Source organism: Gopherus evgoodei, chromosome 1 (genome assembly GCF_007399415.2).
Source record: "Gopherus evgoodei ecotype Sinaloan lineage chromosome 1, rGopEvg1_v1.p, whole genome shotgun sequence".
Taxonomy (NCBI): Eukaryota; Metazoa; Chordata; order Testudines; family Testudinidae; genus Gopherus; species Gopherus evgoodei.
The window spans coordinates 246534240-246554238 of record NC_044322.1 but is presented as its reverse complement, the minus strand read 5'-3'; the positions used below and the strand labels follow the sequence as shown (position 1 = coordinate 246554238).

General features: G+C 41.8%; 1 protein-coding gene across 4 annotated transcripts in view; it reads left to right on the top strand.

Moving 5' to 3' along the window:
* The window catches only part of PIK3C2G (phosphatidylinositol-4-phosphate 3-kinase catalytic subunit type 2 gamma), a 335543-nt gene that overhangs the window by 274904 nt on the left and 40640 nt on the right, over nucleotides 1-19999 (top strand). For 3 of the 4 annotated variants that reach the window (XM_030541961.1, XM_030541971.1, XM_030541952.1), the window contains 2 exons: nucleotides 3821-3896; nucleotides 15372-15466. In XM_030541961.1, the coding sequence (XP_030397821.1) occupies nucleotides 3821-3896; nucleotides 15372-15466 (171 nt within the window). Of the gene's footprint in view, nucleotides 1-3820; nucleotides 3897-15371; nucleotides 15467-19999 lie in introns of those variants that run through there. The other variant, XR_003997645.1, reaches the window with a different exon arrangement.

The following is a 19999-nucleotide window of genomic DNA, read 5'->3' as shown; positions in this document are numbered from 1 at the left end:
AGGCCCTGGGGCTCCCAGCCACAGCCGATGCCGCAGGGCCTTTAAATCTTGAGAGGCCCTGCCTCTTCTGGTTGAGGCCACGCCTTTTCTGGGTGAGGCCACGCCTCCCTCAGGACTCCAGCAGTACTGGTAAGCCCTGTAAGTTACTTTCACCCATGCATCTTTCTTTTACTTGAGCAAAGAAATCTTTCATAACTATAGTAGTTGTATAACCTCCAGGGCCAAACTCTCCCCTCATGTACATAGTGGCGTAAATCCAAAATAACCCAGTGATGTCACTGGAGCTACTCTGGATTTACCAATGCCAGTGAAATCAGAAAATGGCTCCAGCATTCATTTCATGGGGTCACTCTAATGTGATGGAAATAATGAGGGTCTGAAATGTGTGGCTCTCTTGAATTTTCACTTTTCATGTACACACTGCAATCAAGCAGAGCCAAAATGAATAGGGCTCAAAGTCTCTTTTCTTCCCCTATCATTTCCTGAAAATGTCATAGCTGCAGCAGGGTCAGTTTTTTCTAATTTATTTCTTTCCTGCTGCTTCTCTGGCCTGTTGAACTATAACAGAAGCATGGGAGTTCTCTGACTCCAGACCTACACTAACACAAATAGAGAAGATAGGCAGACAGCTGAAAAAACAGATCAGGTTGATTCTTTTTCTACTGGAATTATTGCTGGCTAGAAATCTGACTATGATTAATTTATTTGTCCAAGTATTAAGATAATTTTTGCTTAGGCTCCTGTAGAGATGCCTGGCCAAAGTCTACTGTGTTACACCAATGCAAGTCCAGAATATATACACTAAAGTCAGTAGAATTAGAAGTTCTAGATTTATACCAGCATACCTCAGAGCAGAAATTTGGTCCTTCCAATTTTAACAGCTGAGCATATTGATGAATTCTGAGTAGAGACACACCCACAGCTCAGGTACATAGATTTCCCTAATAGAGTATTCGACTTTTTGATTCAACCAGGTGAACATCAACCATTAAAATTTACAGATTATATTTTTATTAGATAAAAATAAGACCAATGATGGGAGATTTGCCCGAAATTCCTAGTACAGGCATTGTTTTAAGGGACTTAAACTAAACTTACTGACCTGGGGAGAATATTTCTGTCTGTGAAAGAGTAGTTGAGTGTTCCTGGTCAATTCAGTCCTTGGCTTATATTGAAATTAACAACACAGGGGTCGGTTACTGCCACTCATGATGATGTGTCTTTGTAACATGGATAGGTGGACATGTACTGAGGCCTCCAAAACCATTTGAATAATGCCAAACAATTCTGATCATGAGCAGTTAATCTTTACTGGAATGCAGATGCTCAACCATTTACAAAACATACTATATGTGTTCATTTAACATGTGCTGTCTCAGGCTCTAATACGTCAGTCTGTCCCTGTTCAGCAAAGCACTTAAGCACATGCTTAAGTCCCATTGACATTGACTGCAATTAGACTTAAGCACAAGCCTAAAGTTAAGCAAGTGTTTGTGTCTTGCTAAATAGGGATGAACCTAAGCATGTGTTTAAATTATTTGGTGAACTTTTCCTTAGCCTTGGCAGCATTTTCACATGCCCTATGTGTGCTGCCCAATCTGCCCTTTGGTCCTGGGCTGTCAGAGGCACTTTTTTTTCCCTTTTCACTTGTCAACACTGACCTTTCTTGTCTTCCTATTTCTGTTGTTACCATGCTGGGTATGTCATTGTTCTCTCTCTCTCTCTCACACACACACACACACACACACACACACACACACACACACACACACACACACACAGCGCAAAATTCATGCCTTGAAATCAATAATGGGGCAAATTCATGCCTTGAAATGAATAATGAGGCACCAGGGATGAATGGTGCCCTTTATGTTTATGCCTGTCATGGGATTTTGCAGCATTTGCCATGTGCTCTTAAATGATCCTGCAGGTACTAGTGAAAATGAGAACTTGCAATTATGGTACCCTGAAATAACCCTCTGCTCTTCCCACTCAGTACTCTCCCTGTGTCACTCAGTAAAGAATTTGTATTTCCCTTTCAAATGCGTTAACATACGGTATTCTTCCTTCTGCCTCCTCATACCTGTCCTCTCGAGTTTGTGAAGGTAGGTTGACTACATACATTTATCTGCTTTCTTTTCATACTGTTGAATAAGGGGCGAGCTGCCAAAAGTATACTACTTCAAACTGAGTCTCCCTACACCTGCCTGTAGACACTTATGCTGAAAAAGCAAATAAGGGTCCCACAGGGAATAACCCTATTGTTTAATAAAAGTTCAAGATGACACTACTACCTGAAGCACTGCATGTGTTGACATGTGAGATGAAAGTTACTTTGTGGTTGTCAACCCTCGGCATTATCTGGAGTACTGGCATTTTCTTGCTAATCACTTCTTCTCCTATTCGAATCAAGGAAAAGTGACAGTTTTAGAAGCATTTTGGAGATTTTATTTTTCAAACAGCAAAAACAAATGTCAAAATAAATCCAAATTGTTAAATCATATCTGAATGCTGAGCATATGTTCCTTGTTCTTCTGTCTGCTAATCCCAGATGTTAATTGCTCTAGGAGCTACATTTGTCATTAAGCTCTTCTTTTTTCTGCTTTTGTCTCTTGCTGCATTTTGTCAAACTGAAGCAGGACATACTGTTGATAAGACACATCTTATTTCTCTTAGCCCTGTAAAATGCTGATGACATTTGAATACTGGAATCTGAAAAGGCTCTTGTGCAGCATCCAGTTTGTTATAGTGTCAATCCTGGTAACACTGGTATAAACGTGGCTAGTCTAACCACATTAAAGCATGGACAATCTGACATGCTGCTTTATGAAAAAGCTAATAAAATGCAATTACTGTCCAGCTTTGATTCAGAACTCTTATAAGTATTCATTTTGAAATTCACGTTTTTATTGGACTGCACAATATTTGAGACCAGGGGATTTGGCTTATTGCTTTACTGGTCTAAAACTGAATTCAACTACCTTTTACATCTGTTTACTAGAGCACTGTGAGTCAGTTAACACAAGAAAAATCTGTAATCCAGCACAAGAGGTGAGGCCTCTTTAAACAATGTGGTGAAAAATGATCCTCTTCTTCCAATTTGCATGTCTGACCTCTGTCAGGAAGTTAACTCTTTATTAGCCTTGTTAGAATGAGAGGGTACAAACAGCCAACAGAAGACATTTGCACCACTTAAGTTATGTGGTGCCTCAGGCCTTATACTGGTCCAGTGCCTGGGGTGAACTTCACCTTGCATGCAGGGGACCAATGCAAGACCTTCTGCACCACTTCCTCTCCACAGGAGGGCTATACAGGGGGTGGTGATTAAATTTTTTGCAGCATGTTTACCAACTAGAAACACTAATCTGAGACAACAGTTTGGCCATGGTGTGGTGAGGCATGCTGATGGGAAGAAGCAAAGACATGTACAGAGCGGGATGTCTCATGGGGCCAAGGTGCAGCTCCCTCAGGTGTTCTTCTTTCCTGCTGCCCCAAAAAGAGGCAGCATGCACCCTTCTTAGTGCCTGCTGTCAAACCCAGTTTTTACACAGATGGCCAGGTTTGTGATTACACCCCATTCAGAGGTGCAAATGTTCATCTGGATTCGTAGAGCAATATCCAAGGGAGTACTAGGGCCCTATCCTGCCATGTGGCCCTGCAATGGGCAGGAGGAGGCTCCCCTTTCCTGCTTATTCCTCTAGTTCATATGCAAGAGACAAATCAGCCAGGTGCCATTCGGGGACAGTGTTGGAAAATGGAGCACCTCTCCCACCCATTCACAGCATGTAATATTTCTGTTGTTTTTTTAATTTGATTTCAGAATGAGCATGTCCTCAGCTTTTTCCTCGATGGGTCCAAAACCGACTGGCTAGAAGAATCTGCACTTGTTAGCCTAGGTATGTAAATTATTAATTTTGATCACTTTAAGAGGGAATTGGTCTTGGTGACACTGAATGCTGCAATGCAGAGGTGGGTCTAACCGAACCCACTGGTAAACGTGTTTTTTCTTTGTAAATGTGAGCATAATAACCAGTAAGTAGTCAGTTCACTTATTTCCAGAGTCATAGAAGTTCTTACAAATATTTTTTGAATACAATCTGCAGATCCCAACTAGTTTTGATGTCCCCTCCCCCACCAGTTGTATTATTTCTAGGTATACTTACGTCATAATTAAAGTAAATATATATTTACGCTTGAAATAAATTAGGCCAGGAACCTTTTTTTCTTAAAATCCTTCTTCATATAAAAATCTTAAGAAGGAGGATATGAGGAATGACAAGGTATCATGCATGTTTTGAGACAGGGGAAGAATAATGTATGCTAGCAGTGATTTGTCAACAAGGGTATTTCACAATGAGTGAGGCATGTAAATAACAGAACATGTGGTTAATCTTGCTTAAATATGCATTATTACTTATAGAAACAGCACTGCTATATACTGCTCCTCAGTAATTAATAATACTCTGAACATTGTTTCCTTATCATGTCTAAACTCCTAACCACCTCCCTCTTCTGTCCTGAAGCCCCACCAATGAGCTATCTTCTTGGCTTTGTTGTTACCTTATGCCGACTCTTAGCTCATCTTCTGCAGTCAACTTGGGAAAGTGGGGGAAATAAAAGTTAATGCTGAAGGCCACAGTTCTGCTCTGCTTGCACGAAAACAGTTCAACCATTTGCTGTGTATTTCAAGCTATAAGAAAGCTCCAGGATACCAAGCTATTCACATTTCATAACTAAGTGGCTGCTAGTAATACCGCATCCCTTCCATGTCCAATGTGCTTGTTCCTCTTCTTTACAGACTGAGGCTCTGCTCCTTGGCTATACCACTCTAGTGACACAAAGCAATTCTAATTCCATCTTAACCAGCCACTGGAGGATTCCCCTTCTGTAGTGAGATCCTGTGGTGGTATAGAATTGCTATAGTGGCTCCTACTGCCCCTCTCCCTGCAGCACAAGAGACATGGCCAAGACATCTCTATACCCTATCAATTCCCTGTAATGTTTGCTCTGATGATACCTACATGTCCCAGGATTGGGAGGATGCAAAGCACTGACAAGATAAAAGTTTTGTTGCAAAAACTCAAGCCAGACTTTTAATACAGCTTCTAGCCTTGGTTCATGGGCTAGGTTCTCTATCTCTTTATGGCTTCTTTTACTGTAGTATCTGACTACCTCGCAGTCTTAAATGTATTTATCTTCCACACCCCTGAGAGATCAGGAACTACTGTTACCCCTCTTTTACACATGAGGGACTGAGACACTGATGTCACATGATGAGTCTGTGGAAGAGCAGGAATTGAACCCAGTGGACCATCCAAAAAACTATTATATAGCCAATGGTACACAGGTTAAAGGAGAAAACCTTTCACTCTGAACTGGACCAGCATTTATTTTCTGAGTATTTAGTGAGCTACCAAGCCATCATATCTATAACCCAACCTGTTGGTTAACTCTTTACATTTTTCTAGTGATGTGGGAGCCATGTAAGACTAGCCAGAGGGAGAGGAATACAGCAGATGTACAAGTTAAGATCCACAGGCCTTTACTAATCGGAGAAAGGGGTGTAGGGAGCCATTTGCCTGCAGGGGAACTTGGCTTTCAAAAGTTTGGGAAATGATGCTTTCAATAAGCAGGGTGTCTGTGTCTTAGAGGAATATTCATCTCCAGTTACCCTAGAAAACAGAGAACATTGTAATTGTTAAAGATTTTGAGAGTAAGACACTCACATAGATTTTGCAGACTGAAGTAGTTAATGCCCTTTCTCTTTGTTCTAATGTCCAAATCCTGAGCTCTTTACTTGGCTATGGAGGGGAATTTCCCCCTGCTTGCACATTATTTGTTGTTTGTATCTCAGTAGCAGTCATAGATCAGGGCTCTATTATGCTTGACATTGTACCAGCACAGAACACAAAGAAGGCCCTAAACTGCATACAGAGTAGCCACCTTCAGAGCACTGTTCCCTCAACTTCCTTTGGAAAGTGGGAAGTGGTGTGTGTGGGTCTAGGAGCCCCCGTCAGCCCCCTTTGACTTTATAGGAGTCGAAGGGGGCTGGCAGTTCCTGAAAGATGTAATACTAGAGGCTCAGCATGATGCTATTCCAATGCAGAGGAAAGATAAGAAGAGCCACATGACCAATGTGGCTGCACAAGGAGCTTTTTAGCTATCTAAAAACCAAAAGGGGTACATGCAGGAAATGGAAGGACGTGCATGTCAGTAAGGATGTATACATGGGTATAGCACAAGTATCTAGGGACAAAGTCAGGAAAGCCAAGGCAAGGAATGAGGTACAACTGGAAAGAAGTGTTAGAGACAATAAGCAGGGGTTCTACAAATATGTCAGACAAAAACGAAAGATCAGGGATGGCGTGTGCCCACTGCTCAGTGGAGAAGGTGAGCCGGTAATGGAAGATGATAAGAAGGTGGAACTGCTCAGTGCCTACTTTGCTTCACTCTTCATACAAAAAATAATGTGACCCAATGACTAGAGAAGTTGTTATAGAAAATAAAGGGAAATAAATGTAGATAAGGACAAGTAAAGAACACAGCAGAGTTCTTCTGACTAATTTGAATTAATTCAGGTCAGCAGGGCCTGTTGCCATTTACCCTAGGGTTCTGAAGAAATCTCAGAGTCACTGAGATTTGCAGGCTTATGGATGATAGGAGAGGTACTGGAAGACTGGAGAAGGGCTAATGTAGTACCCATCTTTAAAAGCAGGGAAAAGGAGGAGCCGGGGAACTATAGACCAGTCAGTTTGACCTTGATACCTGGGAAGCTACTTGAGCAATATATAAAACATTCCATTTGCAAATACCTGGAGGATGAAGGGGTGATTACTGACACCCAGCATGGATTTACCAAGAACAGAATCATGCCAAACCAGCTTGATTTCCTTGTTTGACAAGGTAACTGCTTTGGTGGATAGGGGGAATGCAATGGACATAATATACTTGGACTTTTTAGCAAGACTTTAGACACAGTTCCACATGACAGTCTCATAAGTAAGCTGGAGAAATACAGGCTCAGTAGAACTACCTTTAAGTGGATGCATAATTGGTTAAACAACTGGAAACAAAGAGTAGTGATTAAAGGAAGGATGACAGATTAGAAGGAGGTCTGAAGTGGGGTTCCACAGGGATCTCTTCTGAGTCTTGTGTTATTTAGCATCTTTATTAATGACCTGGATATAGGAATAAAGAGCATGCTGATCAAATTTGTAGGTGACACAAATCTAGGGAGGATTGCAAATACTTTGGAGGATAGAATTAAAATTCAAAGGGCTCTTGATAAATTGGAGAAACTGGGCTATAGACAACAAAATGAAATTCAACAAAGACAAATGTAAGGTACTACCCTTAAGGGACAAAAACCAAACACACAAATACAGAATGGGGGATAACTGGCTTTGCAGCAGCACTGCTGAGAAGAATCTGAGAGTTGTAGTGGATCACAACCTCAACATGAGTCAATGATACAACGCTGTTGCAAATCTAATGCAATTTTGGGCTCCATTAAGAAAGGAATAGCACATAAGTCATGGCTGATGATAGTACCACTCTACTCAGTGCTGGTTAAGCCTCAGCTGGAGTACTGTGTCCAATTTTAGTCACTGCTGTATAAAAAAGATATAGAGAAACTGGAAAGGGTCCAGAGATGAGTGACTAAAATCGTCAAAGGGATGGAATGTCAGCTATATGAGCAAAGGCTGAAGGAACTGGGTATGTTTAGTTTGGAAAAGAAACATGATAGTGGTCTTCAAATACTTGAAGGCTGCCATAAGAAAGATGGAGAAAAATTGTTCTCTCTTGCCATAGAGGGCAGGACAAGAAGCAATGGGTTCAAACTACGGCATAGAAAATTTAGATTAAATATCAGGAAAAACTTCCTAACTGTAAGAACAGTAGCACAATGGAACAAACTTCCTGTGGAAGTCATGGAATCTACTTCACTGGAGGTTTCAAAAGGAGGCTGGATAGTTACAACAAATCCTGCACCTTGGCAGGGGGTAGATAACCTTGGTGGTTGCTGCTAACTCTGTGGTTCCATTATTCTCTGAGGAGAGGTATAGTGAAGCCCTGGGATTTTCCTGGCTTGAAGGTGGGCCCTGAGCATATTCTCAAGGAGTAAAGCCAATCCCTTTATTTAGTGGAGTGATGGTGTAGAAGGAGGGGAACTCTGTGTGGAGACACCTTCCCTCTTCCCTTCCCCCCACAAAGATTTTACTCCTTTTTTCTATATATGGGATGATTCAGGCCTCCCTTTTTACTCTCTCTCTATTCTGACAAAACTCCACTTGGCTTAATAAGAGTTTTGCCTGAGTGAGAACTTGGTGATTTGTCCTTCAGCCCTGTCTCTTAATTAGAATGAATATAAAAGAGAAACAATATCCCATAACAAGCAGATTATGAATTTTGATTGACAACATCCTTCACTTACATCACTTTAATTTTCAAAGATTATAGGTAATTACACTTATTAAAGAGAGTAAAATAAAAATTAAAATGTATGAATTTGTAATGTGCTCCTAGCAATGAAGAGATTAAAACTCCGTGCCAAATTTACTTTGTCATGAATACAGATGCAATATTCCCACTGGGATGCATTCTGAAATATACTCAATATTGTATGCATCCAGGTACTCTTAGCCTACTATGGGGGGAACAGATATCAAAAATGATTTTGCCTAAGGTGTTTCATGATGATCAAAAAAAAGTGTTATTTTGTGCAAAAATATCCATCAAAACAATTTTGATATTCAGTGATGTTGTTTATTTTTCTTTTACTGAATTACATCTGCTGAAAGTATTAAAATTCCAGACCATTCAACTATACACTGTGAAGAAATGAAATGGTTTCTGTCATTTCTAATTGTTCACATATAGGCCAAGGTCTGTGTCGGCACAATTGAGCGCAGCACCAGTGATGTCAGTAGAGCTGTGCCCATTTATACCAGCAGAAAAATAGGACCTATCTCCTTTTAAAACAAGAGACAGGCTCATTGAATGAGGAAATGTGCATTACACCTCCCTGTGCAGGCTTCACTCCCAGTGCTTAATGTGGGACTCAGCCCTAGATAGACCAGACTTCTGTACTATTCTTTGTGATACATGACAACTCTCTCTGCGGCATGTGCTCATATGTGCTTCTTGTTGTGTTCCTAGTATTTCATCTTTTGCAGGCCATCAGTATTTCTTGATGTCTTATGAGACAAAAGCTAGGAGAAAGGGTGTTAGGAGCTAATCTTTCAACAGTCGAGGACAGGAGGATTATAATTCTCTACCAAACTGTCAGTAGAGCAGTTGGTCATTTTTGCAGTATTCTACCCCAATCCATTCAAGCTGAACTGGTTCCATCAACCTTTGATGGTAGATCGTTAAAACAGGTCTTGAGAGGAAAGGTGTGAGATAAATGACATAAATTCACCCACGAAAGCTTATGCTCCAATATGTCTGTTAGTCTATAAGTGCCACAGGACCTCTGTTGTTTTTTACAGATCCAGACTAACATGGCTCCCCCTTTGATACTTGAAATCAAAGGATGTAGGAGATAGAATAAGATTTACCTACCTTCCAGGTGTGCTGAGAAGCTTCTTTAGTTAGTGTTTGCACAGCATTTTGCTTTTATGCATCAAAGGATTGCAAAGTATTCTTCCAGGGTAGGTTCCCTCAAGGAGATTTGATCAATTTCTCTGTATCCATTGCCTTACTTTCTTAATTTCTCATACAACACAATGACTACAGTGCATGGTTTCTTTAAAAATGATGATTCCAGAAACATTGACAAGAACATAAACTAGGGCTGTAATTTGCTTTAAAAAATGACCATCCAAATAAATAAGGGGAACACAAACACTGCAAATTATTCAGCCTAAAACTGCAGTTAATTTCCAAATAAATTAGCATGTTTAGTTTTAAATAATCAAAAATAAATAAACCCAGGGAAGAAGCATCCACAAGTCATATTAAAAGAACTATTCAGCCCTGGGGCTATGCTTTGGGCACTTATAGGAGCTTTTCCATTGACTTCAGTGAGCGTAGGATCAATCCTTAGAAGTCAAATCTTGATTCGATTGAAGTCAATGGGAGTTCTGACTTTGTCTTCCATTACACAAATGTTTGGCCCTTGTTTATAAGAGAGAACCAGCAGTGCACACCATCTTTTAACAATGCAGAGCTTAAGCATGCTGGTCCACCAGCTGCTCCGTATCCATATTGGGCATCAGAGCAGGTGTGCGCCATTATAGTTTAGGTCAAAATTCTGGTCTCATAAAAGAAAATGGCAAAACGTCCATCAACTTCAACGAGAACACAATTTGGCACTGAATGCAGGAGTGTCTAAACTGTGACCTGATAGCCAAAAACAGCTGATGGCATCTGGCTGCTATTGCTGATTGTAGCTGATGGAAGTTGAAGGTGGTTAATGCCTCAGAGGAACCCCCTCAGTGCCTTGCAGAATCAAACTGCTTGTGTTCAGTTTTTTCCCCTTTTCTTCCTTGTGTTCAGATCATTTTATCTGTGTTGTCAAATCCATTTCATATATACACTGGAAAAAGGCAAAAAAAAAAAAAGCCATGCTCATACCTATGGTGTCTGTTTCAGATCTCAGATTTTCATGTGATTAATATATGTATTTCCCCTGATCTATTGCACCTTAACCTAGTTAAACAATTAATAAATTTATTTCTTACATATAAAAATGTCAATTGCAAGTGAAGAATTCCTCCATTGGATGGAAAGTTTCACTTTTTAAAACATTAATAGAACAGATACAAAAGGGGTGGGGCAAGACATGATTCTCAACTGAATTCTAACACTGTAATTTACACTCTGAGATCTGATGTGCTTTCTAAACTTCTGAAGTTGACCTCTTGCAATTCATAGTATCAATAGAGCCCCCAAGATAATTGTATCCTTATGTTCAAACACAACTCCCTGTTTCATACTCAAGTATTCTATCCTCTGTATTGCTACAACTGCTTTAGCACAATTTTTATGACTATTTATGAAAAACTATTTAACCATTTCCGTTTGCTTCTAATTACCCAAGAGAAACACTAAACCTATGAAGTTCTGTAATTCATTGGATTTTTTTCCTTCCCCTCCTGTCACTGTTTAAGTGATTCTTAGTGATGCTCACCTAGTCGCTATGCAATATAAGAAGGAAATAGATTGTTATAACACAATCATTCTAGCATTGAAATTAGGGCTGTCGCGTGCTTAAAAAAATGAATCGCGTGCAATTAATTGCTCTATTAAACAATAATAGAATACCATTTATTTAAAAATTTGATGTTTTCTACATTTTCAAATATATTGATTTCAATTACAACACAGAATACAAAGTGTACAGTGTTCACTTCATATTTATTTTTTATTACAAATATTTGCACTGTTAAACACAAGATGGTATTTTTCAATTCACCTAATACAAGTACTGTAGTACAATCTCTTTATCATGAAAGTTGAACTTACAGACGTAGAATTCTGTGCAAAAAATCCTGCATTCAAAAATAAAACAATGTAAAACTTTAGAGCCTACTAATCCAATCAGTCCTACTTCTTGTTCAGCCAATCGCTCAGAAAAACAAGTTTGTTTATATTTGCAGAAGATAATGCTGCCTGCTTCTTGTTTACAACATCACCTGAAATTGAGAACAGGCATTCACACTGCACTGTTGTAGCTGGTGTCACAAGATATTTACATGCCAGATGCACTAAAGATTCATATGTCCCTTGATGCTTCAACCACCATTCCAGGGGACATGCATCCATGCTGATGATGGGTTCTGCTCGATAACGATTGAAAGTGGAGCAAACCAACACATGTTCATTTTCATCATCTGAGCCAGATGCCATCAGAACAAGATTAATTTTCTTTTTTAGTGGTTTGGGCTCTGTAGTTTCCGCATCAGAGTGTTGCTCTTTTAAGACTTCTGAAAGCATGCTCAATACCTCACCCCTCTCAGATTTTGGAAGGCACTTCAGATTCTTAAATCTTGGGTTGAGTGCTGTAGCTATCTTTAGAAATTTCACATTGGTATCTTCTTTGCATTTTGTCAAATTTGCAGTGCAAGTGTTCTTAAAACAAACATGTGCTGGGTCATCATCCAAGATTGCTATAACATGAAATATATGGCAGAATGCAAGTAAAACAGAGCAGGAGACATACAATGCTCCCCCAAAGAGTTCAGTCACAAATTTAATTAACGCATTTTTTAATGAGTGTTATTAGCATGGAAACATGTCCTCTGGAAAAATGGCTAAAGAATGAAGAGGCATATGCATCTGGCAATATCTTGCAATGACGCCAGCTACAACAGTGCCATGCAAATGCCTGTTCTCACTTCCAGGTGACATTGTAATTAAGAAGTGGGCAGCATTGTCTCCCATAAATGGAAACAGACTTGTTTCTCTTAGTGATTGACTGAACAAGAAGTAGGACTGATTGGACATGTAGGATGTAAAGTTTTACATTATTTTATTTTTGAATGTAGGATTTTTTGTAGGGATAGGGAATAGTTATGAAGTTCAGATTTTGATTTGAACTTTCCCCATGTTTTGGGAGTATTTGGATAATGATGTAAGCAGAACAGAACCTCACGCATACTTGCATAGCTGTACTGGCATGATGGGGTTAATATCTGCTGCAGTGAGGGTGAGGATAAAACAGTGTCCATCCCTCCCCCAGCACTGCTCCAGAACTGGCCAGCAGAGACCCTACCAGAGTCTAGGTGCACTGAGATCTAGGTGATTCCCCCAGGCCACGTGAGGGTGGGGGTGTGAAATCTGCAGAGAGGAGACAGCCACAGATTGGTAGCAATAGATGAAGCCAAAGCAAGGATTGCTACCATGGGTGGGAGAGTGCATAAAGTGGAGCCCAACTAGGGTCATCCCTCCCATCAACATCTTCTTAGTCCGGTGGCACAAGGACCCAGATGGTGCCTCCATTCCCACCTCATGGCATGATGGAGAGCTATAGAGAGTAGCCAGCCAGAGACTCCAGCCAGTAGAAACAGGAGGAGCCAAACAGTACAAAGTGCTTTGACTTTCTCTGCCCTCTGCTGATTGGCTGTTTGCTCCAGCCCTCCCTTCCTCCCTGCCCTCCCCCTTCCTCAGGCTCTTCATCTCAGCTTCACTCCACAACTCCACCACCTTACCCTCTTCTCCTCTGCCCTGTCCCTCTCACCCTCCTTTTTCTTTTCATTTAGCTGATCCCCTCCCAAGTATCACCCCATTCCCAAAAATGGTGGACCTAACAAGACAGTTGCTGCCATCCCATTGTTCACTCTGCTTGTGTGTCCTACCCCTTCCCCACTCTGTGTCTATCTTGTTTTATTAGACAATATTGTTTTCTTATGGTCCCCCATCTACCTGTATCCAGCTGCTGGCTCTTGGCTTAAACTTAGATTGCAAGCTTTTGGGGCAGGAACTGTCTTTTTCTTGTGTGTTTGTACAGCACCTAGCATGGTGGGATCCTGGTCCATGAATGGAGCTCCTAGGCACTACAATAAAACAAATAAATAATAATAGGAGCAAACTCTCACTTTTTTGTTAGTTTAGTAAATGGATATAATGGGCCAAATTCAGTCCTAATGTTAGTAAAATGAAACCCTACTTGTTCCAGTAAAGTTAGAGTAGTTTACATAGAGGTTGAGGGTATTTTTTTACAGCAGGATAAATAACAAGGGTTAGCTATCTCTCTGCAAAAATCCTAGTGGAGACAAGAGACTGTCATTTTTACTTCAAGCAACGTGAGGTCAACCACAGGTGGGAGGTAAAATGTTGACCTTGACCTAACTACATCATGGTAAAAGCTACCTGTGCCTGTCCACTAGGATTCTACAGCAGGACAGCTAACCTGCATTCGTTATCCCACAATTTAAAAAAAAAACAACTTTTTTGGTAAAGACATTTGGCTCAATGCCTCTAAAAGTACTGATAGGAAATACTGAGTCAGTGCTGAGATTACAAACCTGGCTGGGCTTGCATTCAAGGTGATGGAATTTTTGCCCCCGGTTTCAGTGGGAACAGGATCAGACTGTGATTGCAAATTAATATGAATTTGTGCAAAGTATCAGGACCATGGGATCAGGCCTTCAATCAGAGGTGAAAGTAAGCCGGTACGGGCTGGTAGGGCGTACCGGTAAAAAGTGGCTGCCGGTACTGGCCCATACTCAGCTGATGTTAAAGCACTGCCATGGCAGTGCTTTAAGTACTCTGGTTAAAGTGCTGCTGTGGTAGCACTTTAACATCATCGCTCCTTTTGCCCCCTCCCCACCCCGGGCTGCTGCTGGAGGTGGAAAAAGGGGCAGCTTCCCCGGGGCTGCAATTTAAAAGGGCCTAGGGCTTCGGCTGCCGCTGCCGTAGCAGCAGCGGCCAGATCCCCAGGCCAATTGCCGCTGGAGCCCCAGGCGGCACAGGCCAGGCAGTGCGGATGGGCTGGCTTGGGGATACTGACCCCAGCCAGGGCTGGCTCCAGGCACCAGATGACCAAGCACATGCTTGGGGCGGCACCTTGAGGCAGGGTCGCTCTCGGGTTTTTGTTTATTTTTTTGGTTCGGCTGGGTGGCCCTGGAGGGTTTTTTTTGTTTGTTTTTGTTTCAAAGGCGTGGCGCTTGGAGGGGGCGGGGGCTTGGGTGGCACGGTGCTTGTGAGGGGGTGTTACGACAGGGCAGCGCTCTTTTATTTTGTGTGAGGTGGAAAAAAAGTTAGAGCTGGCCCTGACCCCAGCCCCGCCCCTTCCACCGAGGCCCTGTCCCTTCCAGGGACCAGAGCCTGGTAAGTATGGAATGTTACTTTCACCCCTGCCTGCAATTGGCAAATATATAGTAATCTTTTCCTTTTCTTTATTCCCTGTATCTTTAGCTCTCATAAATCTGCAGTTGTTTTGGAACCTTTCTGCAAACTCTTGTGTCTATAAATGTGAGCCAAATTCTATACTGATTTACATGCCTTGCCTCCTACACAAGTAGGAACTTTTTTTCCCCCACTGCAAACTGGAAGAAATTGAAAACCCATGTAATTCTTTTAAAAAAAATATATAGGAAAAATCACAAACAACAGCTCAATTATATTCATTTTTCTACAAAAATACCCTTAGGGTATGGACAATTAAGTCATAACATTTCAGCTGAAATTCAGACTGATGACAAATGGAAAATTTTAAATCTCTCGTAATGGCTCTCTAATATTTATAACAAGCTCATCTCTAGTGTTTTCCAATTCCAGACCTTCCTTAAGCAGGCAATATTTTGTTTTACATGTTATGTAAAATAGTATTTCAATGCTTTAGCTATGCATTTCCATTAATATTTTCACTAACTGGAAATTCACTCTTTCAGTAGCTGGAAATTCATTTCTTTTGCTTATTTCAGGTCCTAAATCTACTGAACAGAAACCTGGAGTGCAGTTAGTCATATCCTATGAGAGCACCCACCTGACAATATTGTTGAAACATATGAGGAATATTGTAAGTCCTTTTATTATAATTGAACTCTAACATAAGATTTTATGTTACCAGAGTGCTGTGCTAACATTAATCCTCACAATGTCCTTGCAGATAAATACATTTTACAGTTGTGTGACAGTGTTTTTTATTTAACATATTTGATCTCTTTCAACCAGGTTCAAAGCCAGGGTGTGGTACAGAAACTAGCACCATTAGTTTCATGGCCAGTGATGATCTCCTACTGGCAACGCACAAAAGATTAGGTGTCCATAATGGCTCTTTGAGCTGCGTTAGATATTACTGATTCTGAGTTGTTGTCTTGCCAGGAGTAGGTGGAATCACATGACAGGGGCTCTGTCCCTTTCTTGGTAAAGTCCTACCTGGAGAGTACTTGTTTATCTACCCCTAGCGTTCTTTCATGTGGGATTGTACAGGTATGTCAGCTCTCCTGTTCAACATATACGTGAAGTTCAGGAACATCATTTGCTATTGGACAAGGGGGCAGAGTGCCCCCGGGACTTTTCATAAGTCTATGTGCTCCATTCCCCTCCTTCTGAAACTTATAACCACATATAACCTTGTATATGCTGACAAAACTCTCCTCTCTGCCTCCCCCTGCCATTTTTTTCCTGAAGTGACTTCCTTGGTGAAGTTGCTAGAGGAAATACTGAGGTGGGTTAGGCTGCAATGTCATTGGTATGACGACAATGCTCAGCTCTACTCTCAGCAGGCCTAGATGGTAAAATTATCTGCTTTCCTGTAGTCTGGCTGTGATAGGACTGGCAAGGTTCAGTTCAGACAAGACTCAGGTGATGCTGGTTGACTTAGGGGATCTTGTGAGGGCAGTATGCATTGATTCAGCTAAAGTGGTATGTCTGCTCTTTGATATTAACAGCTTCTACAGGCTCTGGAATCCCCCGCTGCTCTTCTCAGTCTCAAGTAATGGCAGTGGCTGGAAGACCCTTTCATTACCTTTGTTTAACTAGGAGATTGTGACATCTCTTCCATGCCATGGACCCAACTGTGGTCATTCATGCCTTTTTCACCTCCAGATTAGATTACAATCACTCGCTCTAAATGCGACTCAGCCAAGCATCAGCCAACACAAAATGAGACTGGCTGGCTGGTTGGCTGTATGAGTCATGTGAAGCCTACATATCCCCAACTATTCTCTATAGACTCCCCAGGCTTCTGATTTGCAATTCAGTGTGTTCATTTTGATCTATAATGTCCTAAAAGATTTGGGTCTTGAGAGACTGTCTTTCTCTTTCCATGCACCATCCTGAGAGTTGAGATTTCACAGGATACATCTGCTGATAGGTCCTATTTATATGAACGTCCTACACTACAGAAGATGCTTCCTGTGCTTTTTACCTTTGGGGTACAGTATAAGGCCCTTTGGGGAGGGGAGCATCTCCTTCAGGCTGAGTAGCTGGTGAAGTTTGTGGAGGAAATTTTGGTCAGAACATTATGCTCTTAGTGTTACTGTGTGTATTGTATTTTTTCCACTGTACTTACGCTGAGAGGCTCCATGGTGTGTGTGTGTGTGCGTGTGATAAATCTGTGGTTGGGTAGGATGCATACTTGTATGTGTCAGATGTGGGAAAGTATAGTAGTAGTTTATAAATGTAAGTTTTTCTGATGAATCTGCATGGATGGTTTGCAGATGTACAGGGGCAGCTTTAAGACTCTCAGAGGTGGCTGAACTGTGTCCATACTTTCAAATGTTTAGGCTTTTTAATGTATAATTAACTTAAAATGTCCTGGCCTTTGTAACTCTACAAAGTTCCATTTAAATTAGACCTTGGATGGGCCTGAGCAGCCATACTCAAGTGTTCCTGGACCAAGGGTTTGGTGACCTAGAAGTTCTTTATCCTGTTAATAATCTCTTCAGCCATCCAGTCCCCTAGATCAATCTGTCTGCCTGCCTCTTTTGGGGTTAAACAAGGATTAAAAAGTATTCCAAGTTTATATTTTATTCAACACATATTAAATCCATTTCAGTTCTGTTCAGTCTTTTTCAGTGTCTTACTAATTACAATATTTTTAGTGGTTCATCTGTACAGAAATTAATTTGCCACCTTGTTTTATTTCAAAATTTATAGGAAATACTTTTTGCACTGGTTTCCCCCCCCCCTTTAATATATCCTTTAAAATAGAGTATATTGCTTTCAAATGTTTAAATAATTGTATTAGACCAAATTCACGCTTGGTGTAACTTCATTGAACTCACTGGAGTTTCAGTAGATGAATTTGAATCACTGAAGGAAACATTAATTATTATTTGTATTGTAGTAGATCCTCAAAGCTTCATTCAGGGATCAGGGTCACATTGTGCTAGGTCCTGTACACACACAAAATAAACAAGGCAGTCCTGCCCCAAAGAACTTATAGTCTAACTATATGATGAGAGACAACAGGGGGAGAAAAACAAACAGGTTGTGAAAGAACAAGGTATCTGTGAAACTACCATGTTTATAGCCATTGTCAAGTGTTGTGTGGGCTTCATGGCAGAGGTGGGCTTTAAGGAAGACAATGTAGTAGCTTTGCAGCTTTTTACAAGGAGCTTCTCCCAGGCATATGGCGTGGCACAGGAGAAAGCAGAGAAGTGTTCAAGGTGTAGTTGGTCTCATTTGTGAAAGGCTGGTTTTGTTAACAGAGGTCAGGACTGACAGCTGTATAACTGTATAGTTTCAGTCCATGATGCATTATTTACCCACTTTTTGTAATGCCTAGAAAGAAGGTTGGCAAAATAAAAGCATGTATCTGATGCCCAATCTGATCTTAGGTCTGCTTCAAAGAGGTACCTGTTTCTCCCTAAAACAGGAAATATTTCAATCATCAGTGAAAGAAGTTCTTAAAGTCCTGCCTGAAAACAGTCTATTGAAATATACTTTGAAGAATAAGTACAGAGTGAACTTGTTTAATAGATTTTAAGGCTAGAAGCGACCATTAATCTCTGCTAAACTCCTGCTTTATCTAGGCCATAGTTTCACCAAAGGAATTCCTGCATCTTCCCCAACAACTTGACTAATAAGACAATTTTGAGCAGCAATGCATGCAGAGAGTTGTAGAATTAGTTGCAAAGGCTTGTGCACGTTTCAGCTTAAACACTATGGGTAAATAAGGAGAGAGAAGTTCTGTTAAACTAGTGTTGACTGACATATTTAACAGTGCTGCCAACTCTCATGATTTTATTGAAAGTCTCATGATCAGTAGTGTTATCATGTGAATACAGCAGATTCTCAGCTTTCAGTAATTAAAAAGTAAGTTTATAGCCCTCATGGTAGCCAAGAAAAGCTTGAAAACAAGACCCCTAAGGGTGTGGAAGCCAGAAGATCCATGAAGAGTCAAAATATTTTATTTTTGAAATCTCATGATTTTGTAAACCGGTGATGATTTTTTGGGCCCTGACTCGTGATATTTGAATGCTTCGAGTTGGCGATACTATATTAGTGCAGAGATGCAGTGAAGTTGGAAGGCTATAAACAAAGAGGAAAACCTTGGCAGAGGGAAGGAAACTAGAGAAGGGGATTAGGGACTAGTGAGGAGGAGAGTGAGGGAGAAAGATAGATAGATAGAGATTGCCTAAGAGAGAGGGTAGGGCAGCATGACGACTGACAGAGTACCTGACACTGGAGAGGGAGACATAGGGCTTGTCTCCACTCACCAGTGGCTCAACGCTGCGACGATCAATTCACCGGGATCTAGTGAAGACCCACTAAATCGACCACAGATTGCTCTCCCGTCAACTCCGGTACTCCACCAGAATGAGAAGAGTAAGGGGAGTCAACAAGAGAGTGTCTCCCGTTGACATTGCATAGTGTGGACCCTCTGGTAAGTAGATCTATATCGACTTGAGTTATGCTACTAACGTAACTCAAATTGCATAGCTTAGATCAGGGGTTAGCAACCGATGGCACGCGAGCCGATTTTTAATGGCACACTGGAGCCTCCTGGGACTCCAGTGTGCCATTAAAAATCCTGCCGACGCAGCAAGCTGCAGGGTCCACGTGCCCGGGCCAGAGCACTGACAGAGTGCAGCGAGCCGCTGGCCCCTCCCCCACCTTCCCCCTCCCTTCCCCTGGAGTCCTGCCGCCGCGCGCGCAGCGCTCTGGGGGCTGGGGCTGCGCGCTCCCACAGGGCAACGTTTGGCTCCCTGGGGAGGGAAAATCGCTCCCAGCTCATCCAGAGCAACGCCGCAGTGCGCACAGCGCTCTGAGGGGCGGGGCTGCACGTGCGCAGCAGCAACAAAACTCCGGATGAGCAGGGAGCCTCATGGTAATGGGTGCGGGTCCGGGGAGGGTTGGATAAGGGGTGGGGGGAGATAGAGAGCAGGGTGGGTTGGATGGGGGGGTGGTTAGGGGCGAGGGGTCTCTGGAGGGGGCAGTTAGGGAGCAACGGGGGTGCAGGGGAGTCCCGGGGTCTGTTAGAGGGTGAGGGGTGGATAGGGGTCAGGGCAGTCAGGCGACAGGGAGCAAGGAGGGTCCGGGGGGGTCTCTGGAGGGGGTGATCAGAGGACAAGGAGCTGTGGGGGGTTCGATGAGTTGGGAG